This window comes from Nicotiana sylvestris, chromosome 4, assembly GCF_000393655.2.
Source record: "Nicotiana sylvestris chromosome 4, ASM39365v2, whole genome shotgun sequence".
NCBI lineage: Eukaryota > Viridiplantae > Streptophyta > Magnoliopsida > Solanales > Solanaceae > Nicotiana > Nicotiana sylvestris.
Window position 1 is genome coordinate 79,099,889 of NC_091060.1, and position 22,927 is coordinate 79,122,815.

At 37.6% G+C, this 22,927-nt stretch overlaps 1 protein-coding gene across 2 annotated transcripts in view; it reads right to left on the reverse strand.

Moving 5' to 3' along the window:
- The window catches only part of LOC104236568 (probable thimet oligopeptidase), a 45,621-nt gene extending 23,032 nt beyond the window's left edge, over nucleotides 1–22,589 (reverse strand). For both annotated transcript variants that reach the window (XM_070172042.1, XM_070172043.1), the window contains exons 1-6: nucleotides 22,353–22,589; nucleotides 22,151–22,272; nucleotides 19,086–19,249; nucleotides 18,172–18,262; nucleotides 17,261–17,440; nucleotides 277–357 (exon numbers count right to left, since the gene is read on the reverse strand). In XM_070172042.1, the coding sequence (XP_070028143.1) occupies nucleotides 277–357; nucleotides 17,261–17,440; nucleotides 18,172–18,262; nucleotides 19,086–19,249; nucleotides 22,151–22,272; nucleotides 22,353–22,476 (762 nt within the window). In that variant the 5' untranslated portion in view covers nucleotides 22,477–22,589. The remainder of the gene's footprint in view (nucleotides 1–276; nucleotides 358–17,260; nucleotides 17,441–18,171; nucleotides 18,263–19,085; nucleotides 19,250–22,150; nucleotides 22,273–22,352) is intronic.
- Nucleotides 22,590–22,927: the final 338 nt, after the last annotated feature.

Below are 22,927 nucleotides of genomic sequence, written 5' to 3' on the forward strand. Positions count from 1 at the left end.
AGACGAACCAGCTAATTTCAGATAACAAGCAAACAATTCAACTGGTGATACACAAAAAGAGAAGTTACAGATTAATATATGGAAATTAATGGAAACAATGCATCAATTAGCATTGCATGAGTTCCTCCTTGGTCCCAAACAATCAACAAATATAGTAAAGTCTAAAAAGGCAAACACCCAGAAGGATTTAGGAGCAATGACATAAATAGTTCTGTAAAAGAAAACTGCCTTTCAGCAAAAGATGCATGCATATGTCATAATCTCTGCTTGACTCACCTTGCAAAGCTCTAGCACTGGTGAAATCTGATGGCTCTTCAAAATGATTTTTCTTTTACCATCTTTAGATTTTTCTAAGCTCTGCATGAATTCAACAACGAGGAGAGTGTCAGAAAATGCTCGTTGAAGGTTTTTTTATCTATATTATATTAAAAGCACGAAGGCCATTAGCGAAATGTCGTTCGCCTATTTTACCCTTTAAAAATAGATTTTACACTAGACAAAATAGTTATTTAATTATTCTTTAAATTTTTAGGACTTTAAACTCTTCTTTATTTGAACTATGTAAGAAGTCATAATATTCAAAACTTTAAAATCGATTCAAATTTTACCACTTTAATTCGAATAAACACATAAAAAAGAACACTAAAGTTATGCAACTTACCTTACATATATAAACCAAATTAAACGATGGAATAGTCATTAAATGATACTTATATGATTATGTAAAGAAGCATATATAAAGTTTATAGCAATATATGTAATATAAGAGTCCTAAAATAAAGACACATTCATATTTGTCATAATAATAAGATTAATGAAGATAATCCAAAGGAATAATTAACAATATTGACTATTTAACACAGGTAAATATGAAATAGAGTATCCACTTTTACATGTCTGTATTCCTATCTACAACACAAGAACCCTAAGACACAATCATCAATTTTTTAGTCTTTAAAAAGAGAACACTTAGTTGATAAAATAATTATTACTGTTAAATATTAAAATTTTGAATCACAAAAAATAAATTAGTTTCTTTAATATTAAGAACAAATAATTAAATCTTTAAAATACTATATTAGAAAAAGAATCCAATTCCATTATTTCCCAAATTCATCATATAAATAAAGTTATTTTCCAAATCCAATTCTAGTACGGTATTAAGACGCAGATTTGGTAAAAGCGCTAACTTGAAGAAATAAAAATAAAATGTTTTCATTAATTATTTTTCTTTTATTTATTGTAAAATATTAACTCAACATTATTTATTTTGACACTTTATTCGTCATTTATCATTTTTCTGTGAGTCATAGGGCCAATCTGCTTTGGCGATTGATGAACCAACGCATCACACTCAAGGGGAGGTGCCATGGTGCATGTTATTTGCTGATGAATATTGTTGATTGACGAGACGAGAGGCGGAGTTAGTGCTAGGCTGAAGGTTTGGAGACAAATCTTGGCGTCTAAATGTTTCAGGTTGAGTAGGAGTAAAACAGAATAATTAGAGTGTAAGTTCAGTGAGTAACCCATGAGGTGGAAGTGGAAGTGAGACTTAAACACAAGTCATCCCCACGAGAGGAAGTTTCAAGTATCTAGGGTCTGTAATCCAAGGTAATGGGGAGATTGATAATGATGTCGCACATCGTTTTTTTTTTATATGTGACATGTGCTACTTCCTGCTACAAGTTATCAGCCCAAAAAGAAATGAAGCAAAAATGAGAGTTTGGGATTTTCTTTAAAGGGTGGTTGCCCCTCTCTGTTCTGTTGTTGATTTTCCTCTATTCGGAAAAAACCAACAGTCCTTGTCATGGAAGCAACAGAAACATAAAGAATATAATAAAACATTATTACTCCTCTTTCTCTCGAGCCGAGGATCTTTCGGAAACAGTCTTTCTACCTCCCCAGGGTAGGGGTAATGTCTGCGTACAGGGGTAAGGTCTGCGTACACATTACCCTCCCCAAACCCCACTTGTGGGATTCAACTAGGTTGTTGTCGTTGTTGTTATTGTTGTGATAAGGTAAGATTTTATTACAAAATAGTATCAAGTTGATACTGGGAATTATTAAAAAAAAAAGTAAGCTAGACTTGAATACATCAAATTCCTAAATGTTCTAGCAAGTCTAGCACATCATGCAAATTAAAAATAGTTTTCCCATCCTTCCAGGAATACAAATAATACAGGCAATTGAATTTTACAATCTGAATTTTTTTCTTCGTGACTTCAAAAACTTCTTGTGTTTCTTTCTTCCCAAATAGTCTATACATCCAGATTTTCTTCAATAAGCCACCTGGGTAAGTTGCTTCCCATCATTCAAGTACTTCTCTGAATTCCCAAGGGATAACCCATTCTATTCCAAAGATAGCCAAAAACATAGACCACATCTACCAGGTAAACTTGCATTGTAAAATAAGTGCTCCATAGATTCACCAGTCTTCACCGAGATAGCATCAAGTACATAATATCCAGCCCTTCCTCTTTAAAGTTTCTTGTGGTAGACAAGCCTCATGTGCCATGAGCCAGCCCAAGCATGCGCACTGCAGTCTTCCAAATCATCTTCCAAGGCCATTTCCTAGATTGTCCCTGCTGTTGTGCGTTAAGAATTTTATAACATGAACTTACTGAGAAAATGCCATTACTACTTGCCTTCCAGAGTAATTTATTTTCTTTCCGTGTGTGACTAAAATTTTTGCATCTTCTGAATGAATAAATCAATTTCCTGCATTTCTCTTTCAAAGGGATTCCTTCTAAACTGAAACTCCCAGCCTTCCTCAGGGAACACATCCGCTAGCATTCGGATTACCAGCAACACAAAATAAATTGGAAACTGATCCTTAAAAATCCCAGATTCATCCCAATTATTTTTCCATGGCCTCATCCCTTACCATCACCGACTTCCAATCTAATATGCTTATTAAATTCCATTCAGAAATTGGAAATTTGCCTCCAAAAGCTTATCCATATGGCATATTAACTGCCTTAGGAGCCCATAAACCTTCTTTTTTTTATAAGGAGGAGCCCATAAACCTTTTTCAACATACTTGATGTTCACACGTCTTATTGAAGCGGCGTAGATGAAATGGAAGCAGAAGCTCGCATTCGGTGTCTTGTGCGATAAGAATGTACCAGCAAGACTTAAAGGTAAGTTCTATAGAGTAGTGGTTAAACCAATTATGTTGTATGGAGCGGAGTGTTGGCCAGTCAAAAACTCTCATGTCCAGAAGATGAAAGTTGAATGGTGGATGCAATTTGGACATCAAACTCCAAACTTGCAAAAGTTTGCCATCAAAGTACTAAGCCTAACTTGTAGTGCATCTGGATGCGGGAGAAATTGGAGCGTATTTGAGCATGTAAGAACTAAGAAGCAGATTTATTATATTAATATATTCTATATTGTATTATTGTTAGTATCTATTAATTAATCTAAACAATTTATGCGCAAGAGGATACAGACAAATCAACAGATCATGCAAGACAAACGTAGTGAACCCCAACATAGTGAATTCAGTCTCGCAGATATGACATCATGATCCTTGAGAAATATTCAAATAGAAGTTGGGTAGTTAAAGGTACCATATAAGTGTTACAGAATTAAAAGAGAGTGTCACTAGGGAGACAGTTTAAATTTCAGTTCAGAAGCAACCCTACGAGCACAAAGGCGTGGAGGTATGTAACTAAGGATAATTATAGGAGAGTAAAAACATCAAAAATTCCTTCGGGTATACGATGTAATAAGGTCGCAGCTTTACAGGAGTCAGAAGATCTCCTCTAAGTACTACATAGAAAGACTAGCTGAGGAATAAGGTAAAAGGCTTCAACGTAAGCATAGTGACCTAAAGAAGAAATGGTCTTGTAACAACAGTCTCACTACAACATTGTATGCACTCCATAAGAAAGTGGCACCTATCGTGGCTAATGAACAGGGGAAAAAAATCAAAGGTGATATCTGAGATCATATGAGTTACAGGAAATTCCAGTATTCGTGGGCAATAAGATAAGCCAAGTATCCATGCAACAAGTGGCGGAACGACCAGAAAAAATAGTTGCTTACATTTAAAGACAGCTGAGAAGCACGAAAGGAAATTTATGGTACTAGCAAGTTAAAGGAAGGTTGCGAGTAGTATAAATAGATATGTGTAGGTCGCAAGATAAAGTATCATAGAGCGACAAGGTTTTAGGTAGATAGGAGTAAGGATAAGAAAAGGTGAGTGAGAAGGTGACGAGAATAGGTAAGTCCTCAGGATCAAACCCATCAAAACAAGAGAGCTAATGGTTCCGTAAGTTATAGAAAGTTCGGTACAGCCTTAATGAACTCAGAGGAGTCTAAGACTAGGATCAATTAGAAGAGATGAAATTCTTCCCTGGTAGTAGAATAAGAGTGTAATGGTGATAGATAAGAGGAGGACGTTTAGGCCTTTGATTGAGTAATGTTTTAAAGAAAAGGTATTTCATGAATTACACGAGATTAGAAAACACCTATAAGATGAATCACATTAGGTGCTACGAAATATGGTTATTGAAGTATAGTATCGTCCCTAGGTGGATCAGGCAAGTCACTTCAGATGTTCCCCGATGAGACGCGAACCCTAGTGACAATGTATTACGTAAGAGGTTTCAACTTATTAGTGGTAGATTTTGGATCAACATTAAGGTGAATCAACAATGGATGGATTAAAGTTACAAAGTATGAGATGAGATTAGGCCGTCATTATTAAGATGAACAGTAATGAGGAAGCATTAAAGGACTTAGATTTATATATATAGGATAGGCAGCGAGAGAGTAACCTGAAGTTAGGTAGCATACCCTGTTAATAATAAACTAAAGTAAGAGTTATGGTACAGTATGACCTACCTAGTTGTAGTAAAGCCATAAGCATAGATAGCCGAGGCTATGAAACAAGACATAGCAATAGTCGTAATTTCGGCAAGTACCGAGCGAAGAACTTCAGTACACCTATAGATTCCCAAAGGGACAGCTTGTCATAGTTCTGTATATGTTCACAAAGTGAGGCCTAGAGATTGGCTAAAAGCTGGAGGAAAAAGGGAAAAAGTCGCAAGGTCAGAGTCGTACAGGCTGCATAACATATGGTAGCAACAGTTACGAGATTGGAAGAATTCCGATCACAAGTCGCGGTGTGAGAAAGATGCCTAAAGGGGGGAATGTCCTGGCCTTTGGATTTATTCACAAAACAGTTACCTAAATGGCAAAGACAATATTAAAGTATTCGTAAGAGCTATAGGTTATGAGACTGATAAGCGCATCAAACAACATTCGACGACGAATGTTCCAAAGTGGGGAATATTGTTACACCCCATGTTTTCGTACGTGAGAGTACGTCGTAAGTCAATTGATGTAAGCTCATAAATGAGATCGTTTTTTAAAGCACATAAAGTAAGTTAATCATGTTACCTTGGAGGTAACAAATCTTTAAGATCATGGATAACAAGTACCAAGAGCGTTGAAAGGCTTAGAAGCTAAACAACTTGAAGAAAATAAGTTTCGTCGAATGTCTACAAGTTAGGAATGTTATAACATGTACTTTTGGGTGATACTAAGGTGATTAACTTGATAAGGAAGTTATGTTATGAGTTATTTCACTCGTATGATAGTCGTGTATTACGTTTTGAAGTCAAGCGAGTTGTGGAACAAAAGTTGCAAAGGTCATCACAAGTTACATTCATAAATATGCTGAAACTTAGGTCAAATATAGCTGAGATTTTCTTCCAATATACTTGGAATTACGGGATGATCCACCTACTAAATTGAAGATCTATAAGTCTAATTTCTAACACATTAAACCGTTCATCAATACGACATTGGAGTAGAGAGATATTCGCATTTTTGTGAGACTGCGCAGACAGCTCCTATGGGACCCACTTGAATGATGGTCGACCTTCACTTATTTTTATCTCGTTTTTGGGATAAGCTTTGCTCATTTTTCGACCTCCTTCCATCCTCACACTCTCCAAACCCTCCCAAACAGTTCCCCCAAGGCTCCAAAAAAATTCAAAAAAATACACCATAATCCAACATCAAAGTTAGCCAAAGGTGAAGAATAACCCCTCTATGGTATTGTGATGTGATTAAGGATGATGGTGAGCTAAGTTAAGCTTAGGGTTCGAATTTTATCTACTACCTAAGGTATGTTTAACATCCTTTTGGTGGTGTTTAAGGTTAATTACATGATGGTTGTGGTGTTTGAGTGAAAGATTACAAGATAGCACTTGAAAAGGGAAGAGATGTTGTTTTAAGGAGATATATATATATATATATATATATATATATATATATATTGTGTTGTTATGACTGGAAATTGGGGAAAATATCTTGATTATGAAATGGTTTCTGTTGTTATGCATGTTTATATGTTTATCAAGTGAATTGATGAAAGAAACATATGAAACTTGAGATTGGAAGTGAAGATTAGGTTAAGTCACTTCTATGGTGTATCTAAATTCTCCCCGGGAACAGTTCTTTTAAGCATGAAAGAAATGGGTCCTTTTTGCTCTGATTTGGGAAACGTGCCACTACTTCTTCTCTCTCTGTAAACACTCTCTCCGGCGAGTCCTTCCCCGGGAACATTTCTTATTATAGGGGATAAGCTTTTCTTTGTTTCTGAGAACAAACCTTTCGAGACAGCAGATATTAGCACTAATTCTTTCAGATGGTTTTCGATTACAGAGCGCAGCAGGCGTTTTGCAAGCAGAATTAAAATAGACGAAGACAATCTGAGGTGAGTCTGTGAAAATCTCAAACAAGCTTCCAGGGGTACAGGGGATATTTACAGAAGATGGGGGAGGAAACAACAAGCTTATTTTTTCAGAATTTATCAAAATGACAACATTCACGGGAGATTTGCGCGAATTGAGACTTGGTTGGGCCATGAGAAGTCGGCAGTGATAATTCCAGAAGCGGGTTACAACTTTGGATGGGTTGACATTGCTGACAAGATCCTAAGTTTATTGGGTACCAAAAAACCCATTATCATAAATCCTCCATTGCCACAACTAAGAGGGTGTTTGGATGGGCTTAAAAGCTAGTCAAACCAGCTTTTAAGCCACTTTTTATTATATGGAGTGTTTGGCAAAAAAAAACTGCTTAAAAAAAGTTAAAATGTGCTTAAAAAAAGCCAAAAACAACAAGTTGGTTGATCCCAACTTTTTCGATTTTGGCTTAAAAGCCATTTTGGTTTGACCAATAAAATTACTCTTTTGTCCATTATAAGTTTTCATAATATCAAACTTACCCTCAGTCAAAGAAACCCCAAAACATTTTCTTCTCCAATTTTCTTCACATGTGAAGACATGTTCCTCTTCTTTCATCTTCCTCTCTACTTCATCTTTCATTTTCTGCACTTTCCTCAAGTATCATTTTTTGATCCACTTGCGTTACTTTCTACCAATTCTACTTGACTATATAGTATCTTTCTTCTACTTTATAAAAATTATCTAAAGTAATCACATAAATTGAATTTAAATTAAAATATAAATTATTTTTTATTTGCATTAATTTATAATTAAATATATTATAGTAATCAACTCCTTTATAATATTAACAGCTTTAAGGATATTTGTCTTTTTAATAGAAAAAAGTGTTTACCAGCACTTGTTTACCAAACACTTCAACAACTTTTTTTAAGTTCCAGCACTTTTATCCAAACAGGTAACTGCTTATTTATAAAACAAGCTCCAGCACTTAAAAGCTGTTTTTAAGCCCTTGTGCTTAGAAGCCACTTTTTTTAAGCCAATCCAAACGGGCTCTAAAATCCTACTTTGATGCAGCAAAAGCCCAAACCTGGCCGGAAACTTTGACAGATCCAAGGCTCAAAGCAGAAGATAGTCTTCATCCACTAAGCAGATGCCTCCTAGGTGCTTTCAATGATCCATTCAATCGAAGCCCAAATCCAGAGGTGATACAGAATTGGTTTACAAACAGGTGGAAAGTTACTGCTGGCCTGAAGGTCACTCCGTTGGCCCATAATCGTTTCTTGTGCGAGTTTTCGTCGAGGCAAGAGGCTACTCGTATCATAGCTAGTGATTGGTTTTGGAATGGCAGACATCTCTCTCTATCTTGGTGGTCACCAGTGACCGGAACTGAAATTTCAACGCCGAAGATGGAGCACAAATGGATTAGGGCTTTTGGGATCCCATTGCATGCCTGGTCCTCAGATACCTTCCGATTGATCGATGACTTCTGTGGGGGATTTGTAGGAATTGATGAAGACACAAAAAATAGAACACATCTATTCTAGGGTCGGATCTGCGTTGTTCGTACTGGGAAGATTATTCCTGGAAAAATGGAGCTGCTGGTTGGGGATTTGAAGTTTGAAATAGCCATTCTTGAAGATTTTTTGGTAACTATTTCTACTGGTAATGGGGTTACGGTCACCGGAAAAGGGGAAGGTTTAGAGAAGACAACTATTAACGCCTCATCAAGCCAAGCAAGGGCCCCTCTTGTCGCTTCTAACAGTTGTCACGTGGGAGGTAACTTTAATTTGAATCTAGCCCCAAATATTTTAAAAGAGCAGACCGACCAGGCCCACACTCAAGCAAAGGCTAAAAATAAATTAGCTAGGGTTCCAAGGGTTCAGAAGCTGGATTGGGCTTATTATCAAAAAGGCCCAAAGAAGAAAAACCATAAGAGGTTAGAAAGTATTTGGAGGGCTACTGGGCCTCCAAAACCTGCAACCACAGTTGAAGAGAAGGCCTCAAGCTCCATAACTAATCCTTCTTTATTAGAAGCTCAAGCTTTTCACAGAAAATTCCCAGCAACCCATCTCATACGCAGACGATGAAGCCGATAATTCTATGGCCATAGACAATTTCCTTCGTCGTCTCAATTCAACTCCAGAGCCATAGCCACTAAGTAGTTCTGATGTCGATTTCCCTCAAAGTGACACACTCTCTCTTCCCTGGTTCGAAGAAGGTTCGAGTAGCTATTAGCAAATTCAAGACCCGATGGTGATAGAAACTTCTAGATGGTCGAAAACAGTAATGTTTAAGGCATGCAAAGCTTTTGGAGTTAATGTAGTTGGGTTTGAGCATGAAATTCTGGATTTGATCCTACGCATGGAGCATAAGAGACAGGCACAACAAAGCCAACAAAAATTGAAATTGAAGAGTAATTCAGCAAGAAAGTCCAGGAAGAAAGGGGAAATAGAGCTGGAAGGACTAAAATGTGGGCTAAATTATGATGGAGTTGCAAAGGGTGATAGGGGCAGGATCCACAAAGCACTGTTTGAATGAAAATAAAAGTTATCAACTGGAACATTAGGGGTCTGAACGAATCTGAGAAGAGAAGTACAGTGAAGGCATTGATGGGTAAGTGGAAGCCAGATGTTCTCTGTCTACAAGAGACAAAAATTGTAGACTGGTCTTCTTCTATGATTCAACAAATGTGGGGTAATCGATGGGCAAATTGGGCAGAGCTTAAAGCATGTGGTACAAGGGGTGGGATTATAATCTTATGGGATAAAAGACTTTGGAATTGTGTTGATACTTAACAAGGTTTATACACTATCTCATGTATGTTTGAAAATGTCCTTGAAGAGTTCAGATGGTGTTACACAGGGGTATATGGACCCCATACTAATCCAGATAGGGAGGTACTATGGCTTGAACTTGCAGCTCTCAGAGGTATCTGGGACGAGCAATGGGTTATTGGTGGTGACTTTAACGTATGTAGATTCGAAAGCGAGAGGTATAATTGCATCAGGAGATCAAGAGCTATGAAGAGCTTTTAGACATTATACAAGACCTGAGTCTTATTGACCTTCCTCTTCAGGGTGCTTTCTACACTTGGTCCAGGGGTGAAGATTCTATTCAAGCTTCCAGAATTGACAGGTTTCTGTTCTCATCGGAATGGAATGACACCTTCAAGGATATAAAACAAATTGCTCTCCCTAAAGTAACCTCAGATCACAGACCAATACTCTTGGAAAATGGAGACTGGGAAGTCGGCCCTTTTTACTTCAAATTCGAAAATATGTGGTTGCAAGAGGTAGGATTCTTGGATAAAATCAAGGAGTGGTGGCAAAATTACTCTATCGAGGGCACTCCAGATTTCGTCCTGTCGCAGAAATTGAGATGTCTCAAAAAAGACATCACTGACTGGAATAGAGAAACTTATGGCAAGTTAGAAACCAGGAAGAGTAAAGCCTTGGATGAGCTTATGGCAATTGAGCAGGCCTCTGAAAACAGACTCACAACCCAAGCAGAGAAAGAGAAGATATTGTCTTTAAAAATGGAATTGTTACAGATTGCAAAAGCTGAGGAAGTGTCTTGGAGGCAAAAGTCTAGATGTCTCTGGCTTAAAGAGGGTGACAGGAACACGAAATATTTCCAAAGGGTCGCTAACTCATGTAGGAGGAACAACCATATCAAAAAATTGATGGTGGGGGACGAGATCATTGAAGATAAAGATCAGATCAAAAGTAAAATTCTTGATTTTTACCAGAATCTTTACACTGAGAATGAGCAATGGAGGCTAACTGCTACCTTTGAAGATCTAACATGCATCTCTCTAGAAGAGAAAGAATGGTTAGAGAAAGCTTTTGAAGAAGATAAATTTTTTAAAGAATAAATGCTTGTGCCCCTGATAAAGCCCTAGCTCCAAATGGTTACACCATGGCTTTTTATCAAAAAGCTTGGGAATTCATCAAAAATGATGTAGGAGCTTTGAACCACTTTCACCAATACTGCTATATGGTCAGATCTAGCAGTACTTCTTTTATTGCACTTGTTCCCAAAAAGAAGTGCAATTGAACTCAAAAACTACAGACCTATAAGCCTCATTAGCAGTGTTTACAAAATTGTTGCCAAATGCCTTGCTGAATGACTTCAAACCGTCATTGGAAAGCTGATTTTCGGGCAGCAGAATGCCTTCATTAAGTCCAGACAAATCACATATGCTGTTTTGATAGCTAATGAAGCTTTAGATTGGAAGCTCAAAACTGGAGAGCCAGGCATTTTATGCAAAACTGGATATTGAAAAAACTTTTGATCAAGTCAATTGGTCCTATCTTTTACATATGTTGAGGAAAATGGGTTTTGGAGACAGGTGGATTAAATGGATTAAGTACAGCATGACCACAGTGAAATACTTAGTTCCGGTTAACGGGAGTCCAGTGGGTTTCTTCTCTTCACAGAAAGGTATTAGAGGCAGGGAGATCCCCTCTCCCCCTTTCTCTTTATTCTAGCTATGGAGGGTCTTAGTAAGATGCTAGACAAAGCCAAACAACTACAGTGGTTTGAGGGTTTTACCATTGGAAACAACATAGATAGCTCAGCTTCAGTTTCCCACCTACTCTACGCAGATGATACCTTGATCTTTTGTGGCGCTGATAGATCTCAAGTGCAACACCTCAATCTTACTCTCCTTATTTTTGAAGCAATTTCAGGCCTACATATCAATATGCTCAAGAGTGTGTTATATCCTGTGAATGAGGTCCCTCATATCCATGAATTGGCTGACTAGGTATACTATAGCGTGGGCTCCTTCCCCACCACTTACCTAGGGCTTCCTTTGGGGGCAAAATATAAGTCTACTGGAAGATGGAGTGGGGTAATAGAAAAGGTGGAGAAAAGGTTAGCTACTTGGCAAAGGCAATACCTTTCTATGGGTGGTAGACTTACTCTTATTAATAGTATTATGGACAGTATTCCCACATACTCCATGTCACTATTTCCAGTGCCTGGTAAGGTACTGAAGCAATTGGATCAAATCAGAAGAAACTTTCTCTGGGAGGGCAACAGTGAGGGACACAAGTTTCACCTTGTCAAATGGTCTAAAGTCATTAGGCCAAAGCTACAAGGGGGGTTTGGGTATCAGGGACCTAGCTAAGCACAACAAGAGCCTGCTGTATAAATGGCTCTGGAGATATGGAAGGGAGGACAATAGCTTATGGAAGGAAGTTGTTGCAGCAAAACATGGAAAACTAAACCACTGGTGCACTAAACAAAGCAGAACCCCATATGGAGTTGGACCATGGAAACATATAAGCAAGCTCTGGGAAGAATTCCTCCAAGAAGTCTCATTCAAGATTACAAATGGTCTGAAAGTTAAATTCTGGAAGGATAGGTGGCTAGGGAACTTCATTCTGAAAGATTTATACCTATCACTCTTCCTGATAGCATGTAACCCTGACTCCACAGTCGCACAGAACAGAGAAGGTAATCAGTGGAATCCCCTCTTCAGAAGGAACATGCATGATTGGGAACTAGAGAGTCTTTTTAACTTAATGAGTAAACTGGAAGGTTTTAGCATGAACTCACAATCTACAGATACATTAAGCTGGGGTCCCAATGCAAAGGAATATACAGTAAAGCTGGGGTATAAAGTGCTAGTTGCTCATAACAGAATTTTAGATTCCTGGCCTTGGAAACTAATTTGGCGAACAAAGCTCCCTCCAAAAGTGATGTGCTTCAGCTGGTTGGCACTAAAGAATGCTTGTCTGACTCAGGACAACCTCTGTAGGAGAAGCTTCCAGCTTGTTAACGGATGCTACCTATGTCAAGGAAGCTTAGAATCAGTCAATCATCTACTATTACACTGTGTTGTAGCTGCAGATATGTGGCATATGTTTCTAGCTCTTTTTAATCTCAAATGGGTGATGCCACAGAATATTAGAGATGCGGTCGAGAGCTGGAGCCTTTGGAGAGTTGATAGGGCCATCAGGGACACCTGGAGGATGATACCGGCTTGCATTTTTTGGTGCCTATGGACTGAAAGAAACCTCAGATGTTTTGATGGAGTCTCAACTCCAATTCACTTTTTTTTTAAAAGGAACTCCAATTCACTTGCTGAAGGCCAAATGTCTACTTAGTCTTTTTTGTTGGGCCAAACAGTCCTATGTAAATAGTTCTACTGTCTTATTAGATTTTTTGAGCTCCCTTACTCTTGACTAGCCTCTTTGAGGTATATTTTCTTGTTATTGGCTAGCTCCAAGATCCCATCATAACATCTTGTAATGGAGCTAGCATATTTATTTTTGTAATCACTGCATCAGCTTGATGCCTTTTAATGAAGCAACTTACTTTATCAAAAAGTCACTTCTATGGTGTTCTATTGCCATTGAGGGTTGTTGTAAGCTAAATATAACTTGAATTTCGTTTGGAAGCTACCATTGGAGGTAATTATATTGTGTTCTTTTATGTGCTCACGGTTATCTTGATGTTGATTAAGTTAAATTGATGGACTAGACATGAACTAGTGAATAAAGTTGCTAACTGAGGATAGTTGGAGTTGTGGATTGTTTTATTTGTTATAAATATATTGTATAATGCCGGAATCATTGATGAATGACTTCATTGTCATATAAATGATACTGTTTAGTTAAAATAAGAAGTCTATAAGGGGTGATATGGGGTATACGGATTCCAATCGGAGCTTGCCGCTCGTAATGAAGTAGTTGTGACTTGTTGTTATATGGTGTCATGTTATTGATACTTATATGTTGCTGGATTGCTCTGGTTGTTGTCGTTGGTATATGGTATTGGAGGAGGCCCTTGTTACTGGGGAGATGCTACCGATTTTACGTAAACGAGCTACTAGCTTAAGTTACGGACTTAGCCTTCACTCAGCACTGATTTTTAATCTCCTTATGCTGTGGTAGATTGAGTTGAGTTGCTTGAAGAGTTGCTTGAAGGTATTAAGGACTCAACGGGGTTAAGGTATCCCTTCTTTCCTTTTGGCATAATCCATATGATACAAACGAAACAGGCAAACGGGCAATTTTTACAAATGACTCTATTCATAGAAGTACTACGGATGCCTATTTTGTTGATTCCCCATGTATCCTATTATTATATCGTATGTTCATGGATCTCAGAAAATACGTAAGTTGGTAAAGTTTATTTTATGATATTAACTGAAGGCATATTAATCTTATGATATCCCGAGAGATCTTATTGACTTACTTCTTATGCATTGCATTCATTTATACATATACATTGACCCATGACCATATGGCATTATATACACGTATATTATATGTATATGCGGTATGGGGAAAGGTTATGGCGTTATATACGCACCACCAACTGATTAGTTGGTATACGTTGATGATTTCGCCCACAGAGGCCGAGATGATATGGTGGGATGCCCTCAGAGGCTTGATGATGTTATGTACGCATATACCTATGCATGATATGACATTTATACGCATATGCATGACACTATAAATGTTCCATGATTCACTAAGCTATTCAGACTTACAGGTTGAGTCCTTTACTCCATGTTTCTTTTATGTATTTTATATACTTCTTTTCATGCCTTACATACTCGATACTTTATTTGTACTGACGTCCCTTTTGCCTGGGGACGCTGCATTTCATGCCCGCAGGTCCCGATAGACAAGTTAACAGTCCTCCTAGTAGGCTATCAGCTCATCAGAAGGTGTTGGTGCACTCCTCTTTCTCCGGAGTTGCCTATTTGGTCAGTATACTTTGGTATATATTGATTGGTATGGCGGGGCCCTCTCCCGACCTTTATGATGTTTATGTACTCTTAGAGGCTTGTATACAGATATCATATATATGGATGATTGTATGGCCTTGTCGGCTTATATTTTGAGTGTACAAATGATCATTTTGGTCTTATAGGCATGTATGTCACATGTATAAGTTTGTATAACATGTTGGGTCGTCCTATGTCTAGTATTCCCTTATGTTTTATTCTGGTTATCTCATAAAGGTCTTTCCGGCTCATTTACCCATGATAGTATGATAAGAAAAATATGTTACGTTGGTACTCAGTTAAGTAAGGCACCGGGTGCCCGTCGCGGCCCATCGATTTGGGTCATGACAGAAATGGTCTATTTATGCCCTTGAACTATGCGAAATTGATTTCGTTGTCCGTCATTAATACTTTGGCACAAATGTGCTCTGCCGACCAATACTTGTTCCAAAAATATACCCTTATTTTAAACGGTCCCGTATGGAGGGCATATTGGTCCCCACGCGCATACTTTGAGGCTATGTTGCTCGGACTCTCCAAAAATATTGATGGGTGCGTGTCGGATCCTCCAAAAATAGTGTATTTTTGGAGGATATTTTTGGAGGATCCGACACGAGTACGGCAGCTGTTTTGGAGAGTCCGAGCAACATAGCTTTGAGGGCATATTTGGCTCATTCAAGTTCTCAAGCTTTTATGGTATTGAGTTATCTTGTTTGGTTCATGCCAATGTAATGAAAGTTTGTAATGATAAATCCCCCTCAAATCGATTGATTTTCTTCTGTAAATCCTAAATATGAATAAAGAGAGGCAAAGTATAGAAAAAGGTAAACCATTTGTTGGAAGGCCTATATCAATAAATTTCTCCACGGCCTCATATGCCTCAAAACACCACTAAATAGCCACTCTCGGCATCACAACAATAAAAACCAATACAATAGACAAATCTATCAGCCGAGGGTCTATCGGAAACAACCTCTCTGCCCCTCGAGGTAAGGGTAAGGTCTGCGTACACACTACCCTCCTCAAACCCCACTAGTGGGATTTCACTGGGTTGTTGTTGTTGTTGTTGTTGTACAATAGATAAGTCTAGCCACCATAGGCAATAAATGAATTAAAATGCATCAATCATATGTGTCGAATCTTAACTCAATAGAAAAAAATAAATTACTTACTCTCTCCATACAAACAAAACACAATACACTTTGCTTAGGAAGAAAGAGAAGCATGGTTTTGGAACAAGGAGAAGTAAAGCGTACAAAAAACCTAAACCATTTGTTGGAAGAGAAGCCTTACAAGTTGGCCGGCCTCTGTATAGGTTTCTCCTCTTCCAACAAAATGGTTGAGGTTTTCCTACGTTTTACTTCTCTTTGTTCGTATTTCAAATTTACAGAACGGAACTAATTGATTTGAGGGAGGTTTTATCATTACAAACTTCCATTATATTGTCATGAACTAAACAAGATAACTCACAAACATAAAAGCTTAAGAACTTTAATGGGCCAAATATGCCCTCAAAGTATGCGTCTGGGACCAAATATATTTTCCATATAGGGCCGCTTAAAATAAGGGCATATTTGGAGCAAGTATTGGACGGCAAGGGCATGTTTGTGCTAAAGTATTAATGACGGGCATATCAACTCAATTTTGCATAGTTCAAGGGCATATTTGGAACTTTTCGTTTCCTAATTGTCCCAGGCTTTTGCGGCAACTACATTACACCTCTTCCCGAGGACTATTTCAATGGCACCTTCCTTTTTCCAGCTACTAATCTTGCATCAACTTTTTGGCAATCGGAACTTTCCAGCGAGATCCCGATGAGTAGATCTTCTCATTGGCTTTCTGTAGGTTCTCCAGCAATGTTTTTGTTGACAATTTGTGTTTTCAAAATCAGCATTTTCTCGATTTAACTTTGAGTTTGCATGTTAGAATGTTAAATGATAGTCTTAGAATATTAGGCAATGTAAAGTGTTAGCGTTAGAATGTTAGAGCTAGTATTAGAAGTGTCACATTCTTAAGTAAAAAATTGTCCCGACTTGGATATATGTCATATGTGTAATACAACAACAACAACAACAACAAGAACAACAACAAACCCAGCTTAATTCCATGCATGGGATCTGGGGAGGGTAGTGTGTACGCTGCCTTACCCCTACCCTATAAAGGCAAAGAGGTTGTTTCTGATAAACCCTCGGCTTAAGGAACAATAAGAATAAAGCAACAAACAACAGCAGCAGTAATGTAATATGGTAATGGGAGCGAATGATATAACAAGTAATAAAGAACCACAAATAAGAGAATACAAGAATAGTACTAGTACTACTGGTAAACCTAGGAGAAACTCACAACTATCTGTCAACCTACCACCTTAATCCTCGACCTCCACACCTTCCTATCGTGAGTCATGTCCTCGGTAAGTTGAAGCAATAACATGTCATGCCTAATCACCTCTCCCCAATACTTCTTTGGCCTGCCCCTACCCTTCCTCAAGCATGCCATGGTCAACCTATACATATATACTACTACATGATGCCATTGATTATCTTTTCTTTTTTTCTTTTTTCTTTTCTTTTTTTTTTTTTTTTGGAGATGGTAATAGACAGGAGCTTCATAATCAATTTTTGTCTGAGCATAAAATTTCCACATCCCAATATGAGTCGATTTCCCTGCAACTTCATCATAAAATAACAGAAAATATTGATATTGAAAAGACAGAAAAAGGAGGCAATAGATTTCCACTGTGCGTGCAGAATAGTAAATTGAGTAACAGATAGGAGATGGATGTGAAGACTAAAGTCTTACATCTTACCTTGAGAAACTCAGGGGGCAACCCTTCTAGCTCCATGTCAGTGAAAAGTAGAAAACTACAATCATCATCCAAATTATGAATGTATTGCATGCTTAGCTCATCAATATTTGCAGTTAAACGCTGCAACTCCTCTTTCTTAGATAAGGTCAGATTCACGCCATTCCTTTCAAATTCTCGAACCTGTCACTGAATCTTAACCAATTAAAAACTGAAAAGAAATAGCGGATATCTTCAAATAAAAATCGCAACCTCGATTAAGAAAATCCAAAATTTGAATGACTGTGTAAAGAGAAGGGCTCTTTTGCAAGTGTACGCAGAGGCATAAGAAAGAGAGATCCTGGGAAAAGAGACCTTTTAACAATATCAAATTTATAAACATCTTGTAAGAATGAAGAAATTCAACCCCATGTAAGCACAGATTATCAATAATATGAAGAAACAAAAAGTTATGTGCTTTTCCAATTAACCTTCAATCAAAAACTAGTACCAACAAAAAGAGTTATAATTTCTGTCCTTGCAGAGAAAGAGAAGTAAAACGTTTATCCAGCAAAACTTGTGTAATCTCCATGTATAGTCCAGATGTGGCATGAGTAACTAGTTATCTATTAATTGCACGCGAGTGAAGGTTTCACTACCCAGGAAAGGTAGCTCTGACTACTCAGACACATTTGACATTACTCAGCCTCGACAAAGTGAACAGTTTATGTACCTTTGGGAAACTATACAGCAATTTTAAAAATTATTAGCCTTGGATACCTCAACTAGAATGAAAGCACAGTAACCATCCAGAAAGGTAAGCCACCAAAAGGTTGAGTGAATGCGGCAAGACAAGAGTGCATAACTCATGAGTGATCAAAAACCAGTGCACTTTGAAAATCAAATAAGGGAAGAAATCAGCTCATGCCCCATACCAGGAAGTGGGTAAAGTTTTTAGCATCAGTACTCAATCCATCCCCTGTTACTGTTAAAGCTTTGACAACTCTGTATATGTCCTCACGCTTCCTGAACTCATACAAAATAAAGAAAAGATGGGATAGTTAATTAGCAAGTGCTTCTAGGAAAGTTTTGATACAGAAGTAGTCCGTAAATTTTTAGCTTAATGCACAACTAAATATTACTTATGATTTCTCACCATCAAATAGTTGCCCGATGTAAGCTACAGACATACTTGTGTTTACTGATGGGAGTTTAGAAATGGAACACCGCATGGCAGGTTGGGCATCCAAGATAAGAACGTTCCCTGAAGAGTTGTTGAAGGGCCTCTACTGAAGTTTTCTAGGCAAGTCAATAAGCTTGGGGACATACAAAACACACATCGGACTTGTATGATTTACATTTTGGAAAAATGTATTTCTACCAATGTCTTTTGCATCTATTATATACTAGAAGCCACCAAATTTATGATTTTGCATAAAGGTGTTAAGGAAAAAAAAACGTCATTCAAGCAAAGAACCAGTCATAGCTAAAAAGTAAAACAACAAAATGGAGGATTAACGGTAGTTTGAGGACAGTGGAAGTTGGAAATTTTGAGATTTTCAATGACATACCAACATTTATCAAGTTCGCTTTATGACCAGGAGAATCCAAGGACTATATGATTGTTATTTGAAAGGTTAAGAGGAAACATGGTTGATGGTTCCTAATAATTTAGTTTCATGCTAGTTGATTTCAATAAATTACTATCACTACTTCCTAATGAAAAATTGTTCCATTCCAGCAGATCAAACTCGGAACCAAGATCTTCTTTCCTACTTCGAGATACCAAAAAGCAGAAGAGGAATTTGCAAAATGAAATAGAAGGGTTGAAACTTTGTAATGGAAGAACCTGCACATTGAAATGTGAGCATCTATTTTTCTCTCTGCTTCAGCACTAGCTTTGCGTACATCCTCTGAAGCTGATAACCATTTAGGAAAAACACATGACTGTATTAAGGGGAACTGCTGTGCCTCTAAATCTGCTAATGGCAATATCACATTTACATAGGCAACCTACAAATTTACAAATAGAAATATCAGCAATATCTTGAGAACGGCATATCAGATTAAAGCATAAGACTTAATGCAGAAGAAAGTTCTAAAATAGTAATATTTGATAAGTTCCAAACAAACAAACGCCTGATTGACTCCAAGAAAATAATCAGAGAGTTAAATACTAGTTTCGACTGCTAGACTGCAAGTTAACACCGAAGTTAGCCGAATAGTCAGCTAATTGAGACAATTCTCTCTTCACATGATGAACTTGAACTCAACAACTATTAAGAAATTTTTTAGCAGAATGAAACATAGGGTAACATACTTAAGTACTTCCGCACTTGGGCATAGTAAAGATTTGCCACTTAATCCTCTATCAATATATAAGAAATGATGGTCTGGCTAAGGCTTTCAGCAACTGGCCACATAACTATAATCAACTAAAATTCCATCAATTCTAGCTAGTGATTGCCCTTGTCTAAGTTGTAGTTTTGTTGTTGCACTAACATGACTGAGCTACAGCAATCCGTGGATTGCATACTGCATTTTTGTATCAGTTATTTACAACTCCCTGAATATGAGAGTTCCATTCAATAAATGTTTGATAAGTTCATGGATTTCACTACAAATGGTATTGTCAAAGAGTGGATAGTTCTTCGCCACCCTAGAGATTCTCCTCAAAGCAGTGGTCAAAAAATAGAAGCCTCCTGAGTTCCCTATAGAGAATGTTTTCTAAGTTCATGGATTACACTTAAGCTCGTTGATCGATTACACTTAAGCTCGTTGATTACACAACAAATAGAGTGGCCAAAGAGTTAGTGAATGGGTCTCTAGCAACCGAGATGGTAGAAGCCTAGACAATTGAAGATTCCCCTTGAAGCAATAGTCACGACATAGAAAGCCTCTTGTAAAATATTGATACAGGAAATGAGTCGCCTACAAGATTTAAAGAATACAAATGCAGCTACACACTGTGGCATAGAATTCATTTACAGTCATAGAAACAAGGGGAAAAGAGGAGCTATTGCCACATAACTTTGGTGAATGTGAACGACGTCTTCCTGCATGCCCTCCTAGAATTTTGAACATCAATTCAACACGTCCCAGAACAGGACTAGAAATTCAACCTACTCCTCAAAGTTGAGAACCATTTTGCATGACATTGGTGTACTGACAAGCTTACATGCTCCTCAAGTAATTCACTGCACCATTTGCTACAACCCACAAACACGTGCTGGGTAAACCTACCCATCGAAGTTGGAGTAGAAGAACTCATACTAAGTGTTGCACCAAAGATTCGAGTGGATCTTCAGGTTATTAATCTTATACTTCAACCATCCGCATGAGGACCTCAAACTTGAGAATCATTACAATACGGAGTGGCCAAATACATCGGTAGCCCCTTTAACTTGTTTTCACTTTCCACTTTAACACTTATTCTTAAGGTCGTTCCATTTAAACACTCCAACCAGCTCTTTAGTGTGTCACCCAGACACAAAAAGCTGACATGGCAAGGTGAATGTATCTAAATTTTTTCAAGCGCGTAAAATAGTCCAAAAAACAAACTTCTCTTTTAATTTTTCAGAAAATATTATGTACACAAAGGAGTAATTCTAATTTATGCCAAGCTTCCGTTTCAAGATCGAAGTTTTTGCTTTAATACATAGGATTTAATATCAATTATCCGTTATAAGATCCAGGCTTCCGCTTCAAGACTTACTCAAAAACAGCTATGACTAAGAGTAGCTTTCTGACTAAAAAAGTTTAGCGTTGACATATGAACAAGAATTACTCGATTCTGTACCTTTTATTTATCAAAAACTATATAGGGGGATTGTATTTGATGAGAAGAAGCATGTACAACGTCTGAAGCTTGCTGAATTAGAGTGAAATTGACATTGACATTTTGTGGAACACCTTGTATACCCAACTTGCCAAATTCTCCATTTTTCAAATTTGTCGAAGCTGAGTGGATCAAAGCAGAATAAAAGAGGTTAGAAACACTCCCCTGAGGTGCAGAAACTGTTTGGCATTGGTTTTGCTGTATTTGATTGGCTTGAACACCATCTCCGGCCAAATAGAGCTCGTCGGAGCTTGGAGATTCATCGGAGTTGCCATTTTTGAAGTTGGAATGATCCAAATTTGATGGGGAGATAGATTACGACATGGGGAAGAACCTCCCGCGCTTGGATTGGATCGAATCTGTTCAGAACTGGTGTGAAGTTGGAATGCCCTAGTGATTTTTGGCTACAATTTTTCGTTGTGTCCGGCAAGTTTGTGAAAGAATTTGTTTAATTATTAAAAGAAAAGATGAAAGAATGGTGAAAAAGAGGGTTCGGGGGGAGGGGGGTGGAGAAGAAGATGATGGAGGGTTCTTATTTTTTGAGATTTTTTGCTTATATGAGTTTTTTCAGTACTTCCATGTTGGGATTAGTTACTAGTTCGAATTTGATACAAATTTATATCTTTTGGGAATTGGTTGGGTTGTGTTCCTATCTATTAATAGGATTTTGGTTTACACGACCTGTTGTGGCAAATGCTTGTCAAAAAGCTTAACTTTTTTCTTTTTCCTAAAAGTTTTTTTTAGTGTGTCATCCACGCATGTCTCCGTTTTATTGGTTATTCTAGCATGTGAATTACACGCATCTATCGTGTTTGGCTGCCTAACATTTTAGTGTCTCGAGGACAAGTGAAAAGTGAAAACAAGTTAAAGGGGCTGTTGATGTATTTGGCCATACAGAGTCCACAGATTTTGTGCCCAATAAGTTTGTTTAGTGCAAAAGGGGACTTCTCAATTTCAGGGCAAAAGGATAGTCGCCTTACTACAGCTAGGCAAGAAAGATAATATGGCCGAAATATATATTAGAATTAAATGGACAATCCACAATCTAACTAGACATAACTCAACACAATAAATACCTTGTCAAGTGGAACTGAAGCAACAGCATCATGAACTTGCTTCGATTTCTTAATTATGCTTTCCGCTAATTTCAGAATTTCAGAAGCAGTTAAATTCACTCGAACATTTGAACCTGGAATCTCTGCAATTCAACAAAAAAAATGCGAAAAGGTTTCATTTCTTATAGGAATAAACAAAAATTGAAGTGTAAGAAAAGGGAACCTTTTTTCTTGCGATGCTTGCTGTTGATGGCGGAGATAGCAAAGTTGACAGCAATAGCGAGAAGAGCAGCGGCTCCCGTCAAAACAATGAGATTGCTTCTGTCTCTCTTCTGCTGCTTACCCATTTTTTCAACTCTATTTCTACTTAGAGAGAGAACTGCTTACATCCAAACCTTAAGTATTAGGAGTATTCTTGATTTTCCTCACCAAACGGCAAATGGGAGGGAAATTTTGTGAGTTTTTTGGCTGGACTGAGGTGTTGACCTTTTTTAACGTCCGACAAAACGAACGTCTCTATTGTGATATATTGGGCTTCATTTTATTGGGCCTGCTATTGGATGTGTAGTAGAAATGCGGAGAAATTCAAATATAGCCAAATTTACAAGTGATCATTTGGAAACTTACACAAATGTCTCAAATAAATCTCAACTTACCAACCTCTAGCCATTAATCATAGACTTACCAAAACTAGCCAACAAAAATTGAAAAACCAAATAATAGGGTTCTTTCTCTCAAAGAATCACATGCAAAAATCAGCTTCCATATTTTTAAGCGTGATTAGCAACACTAGATACA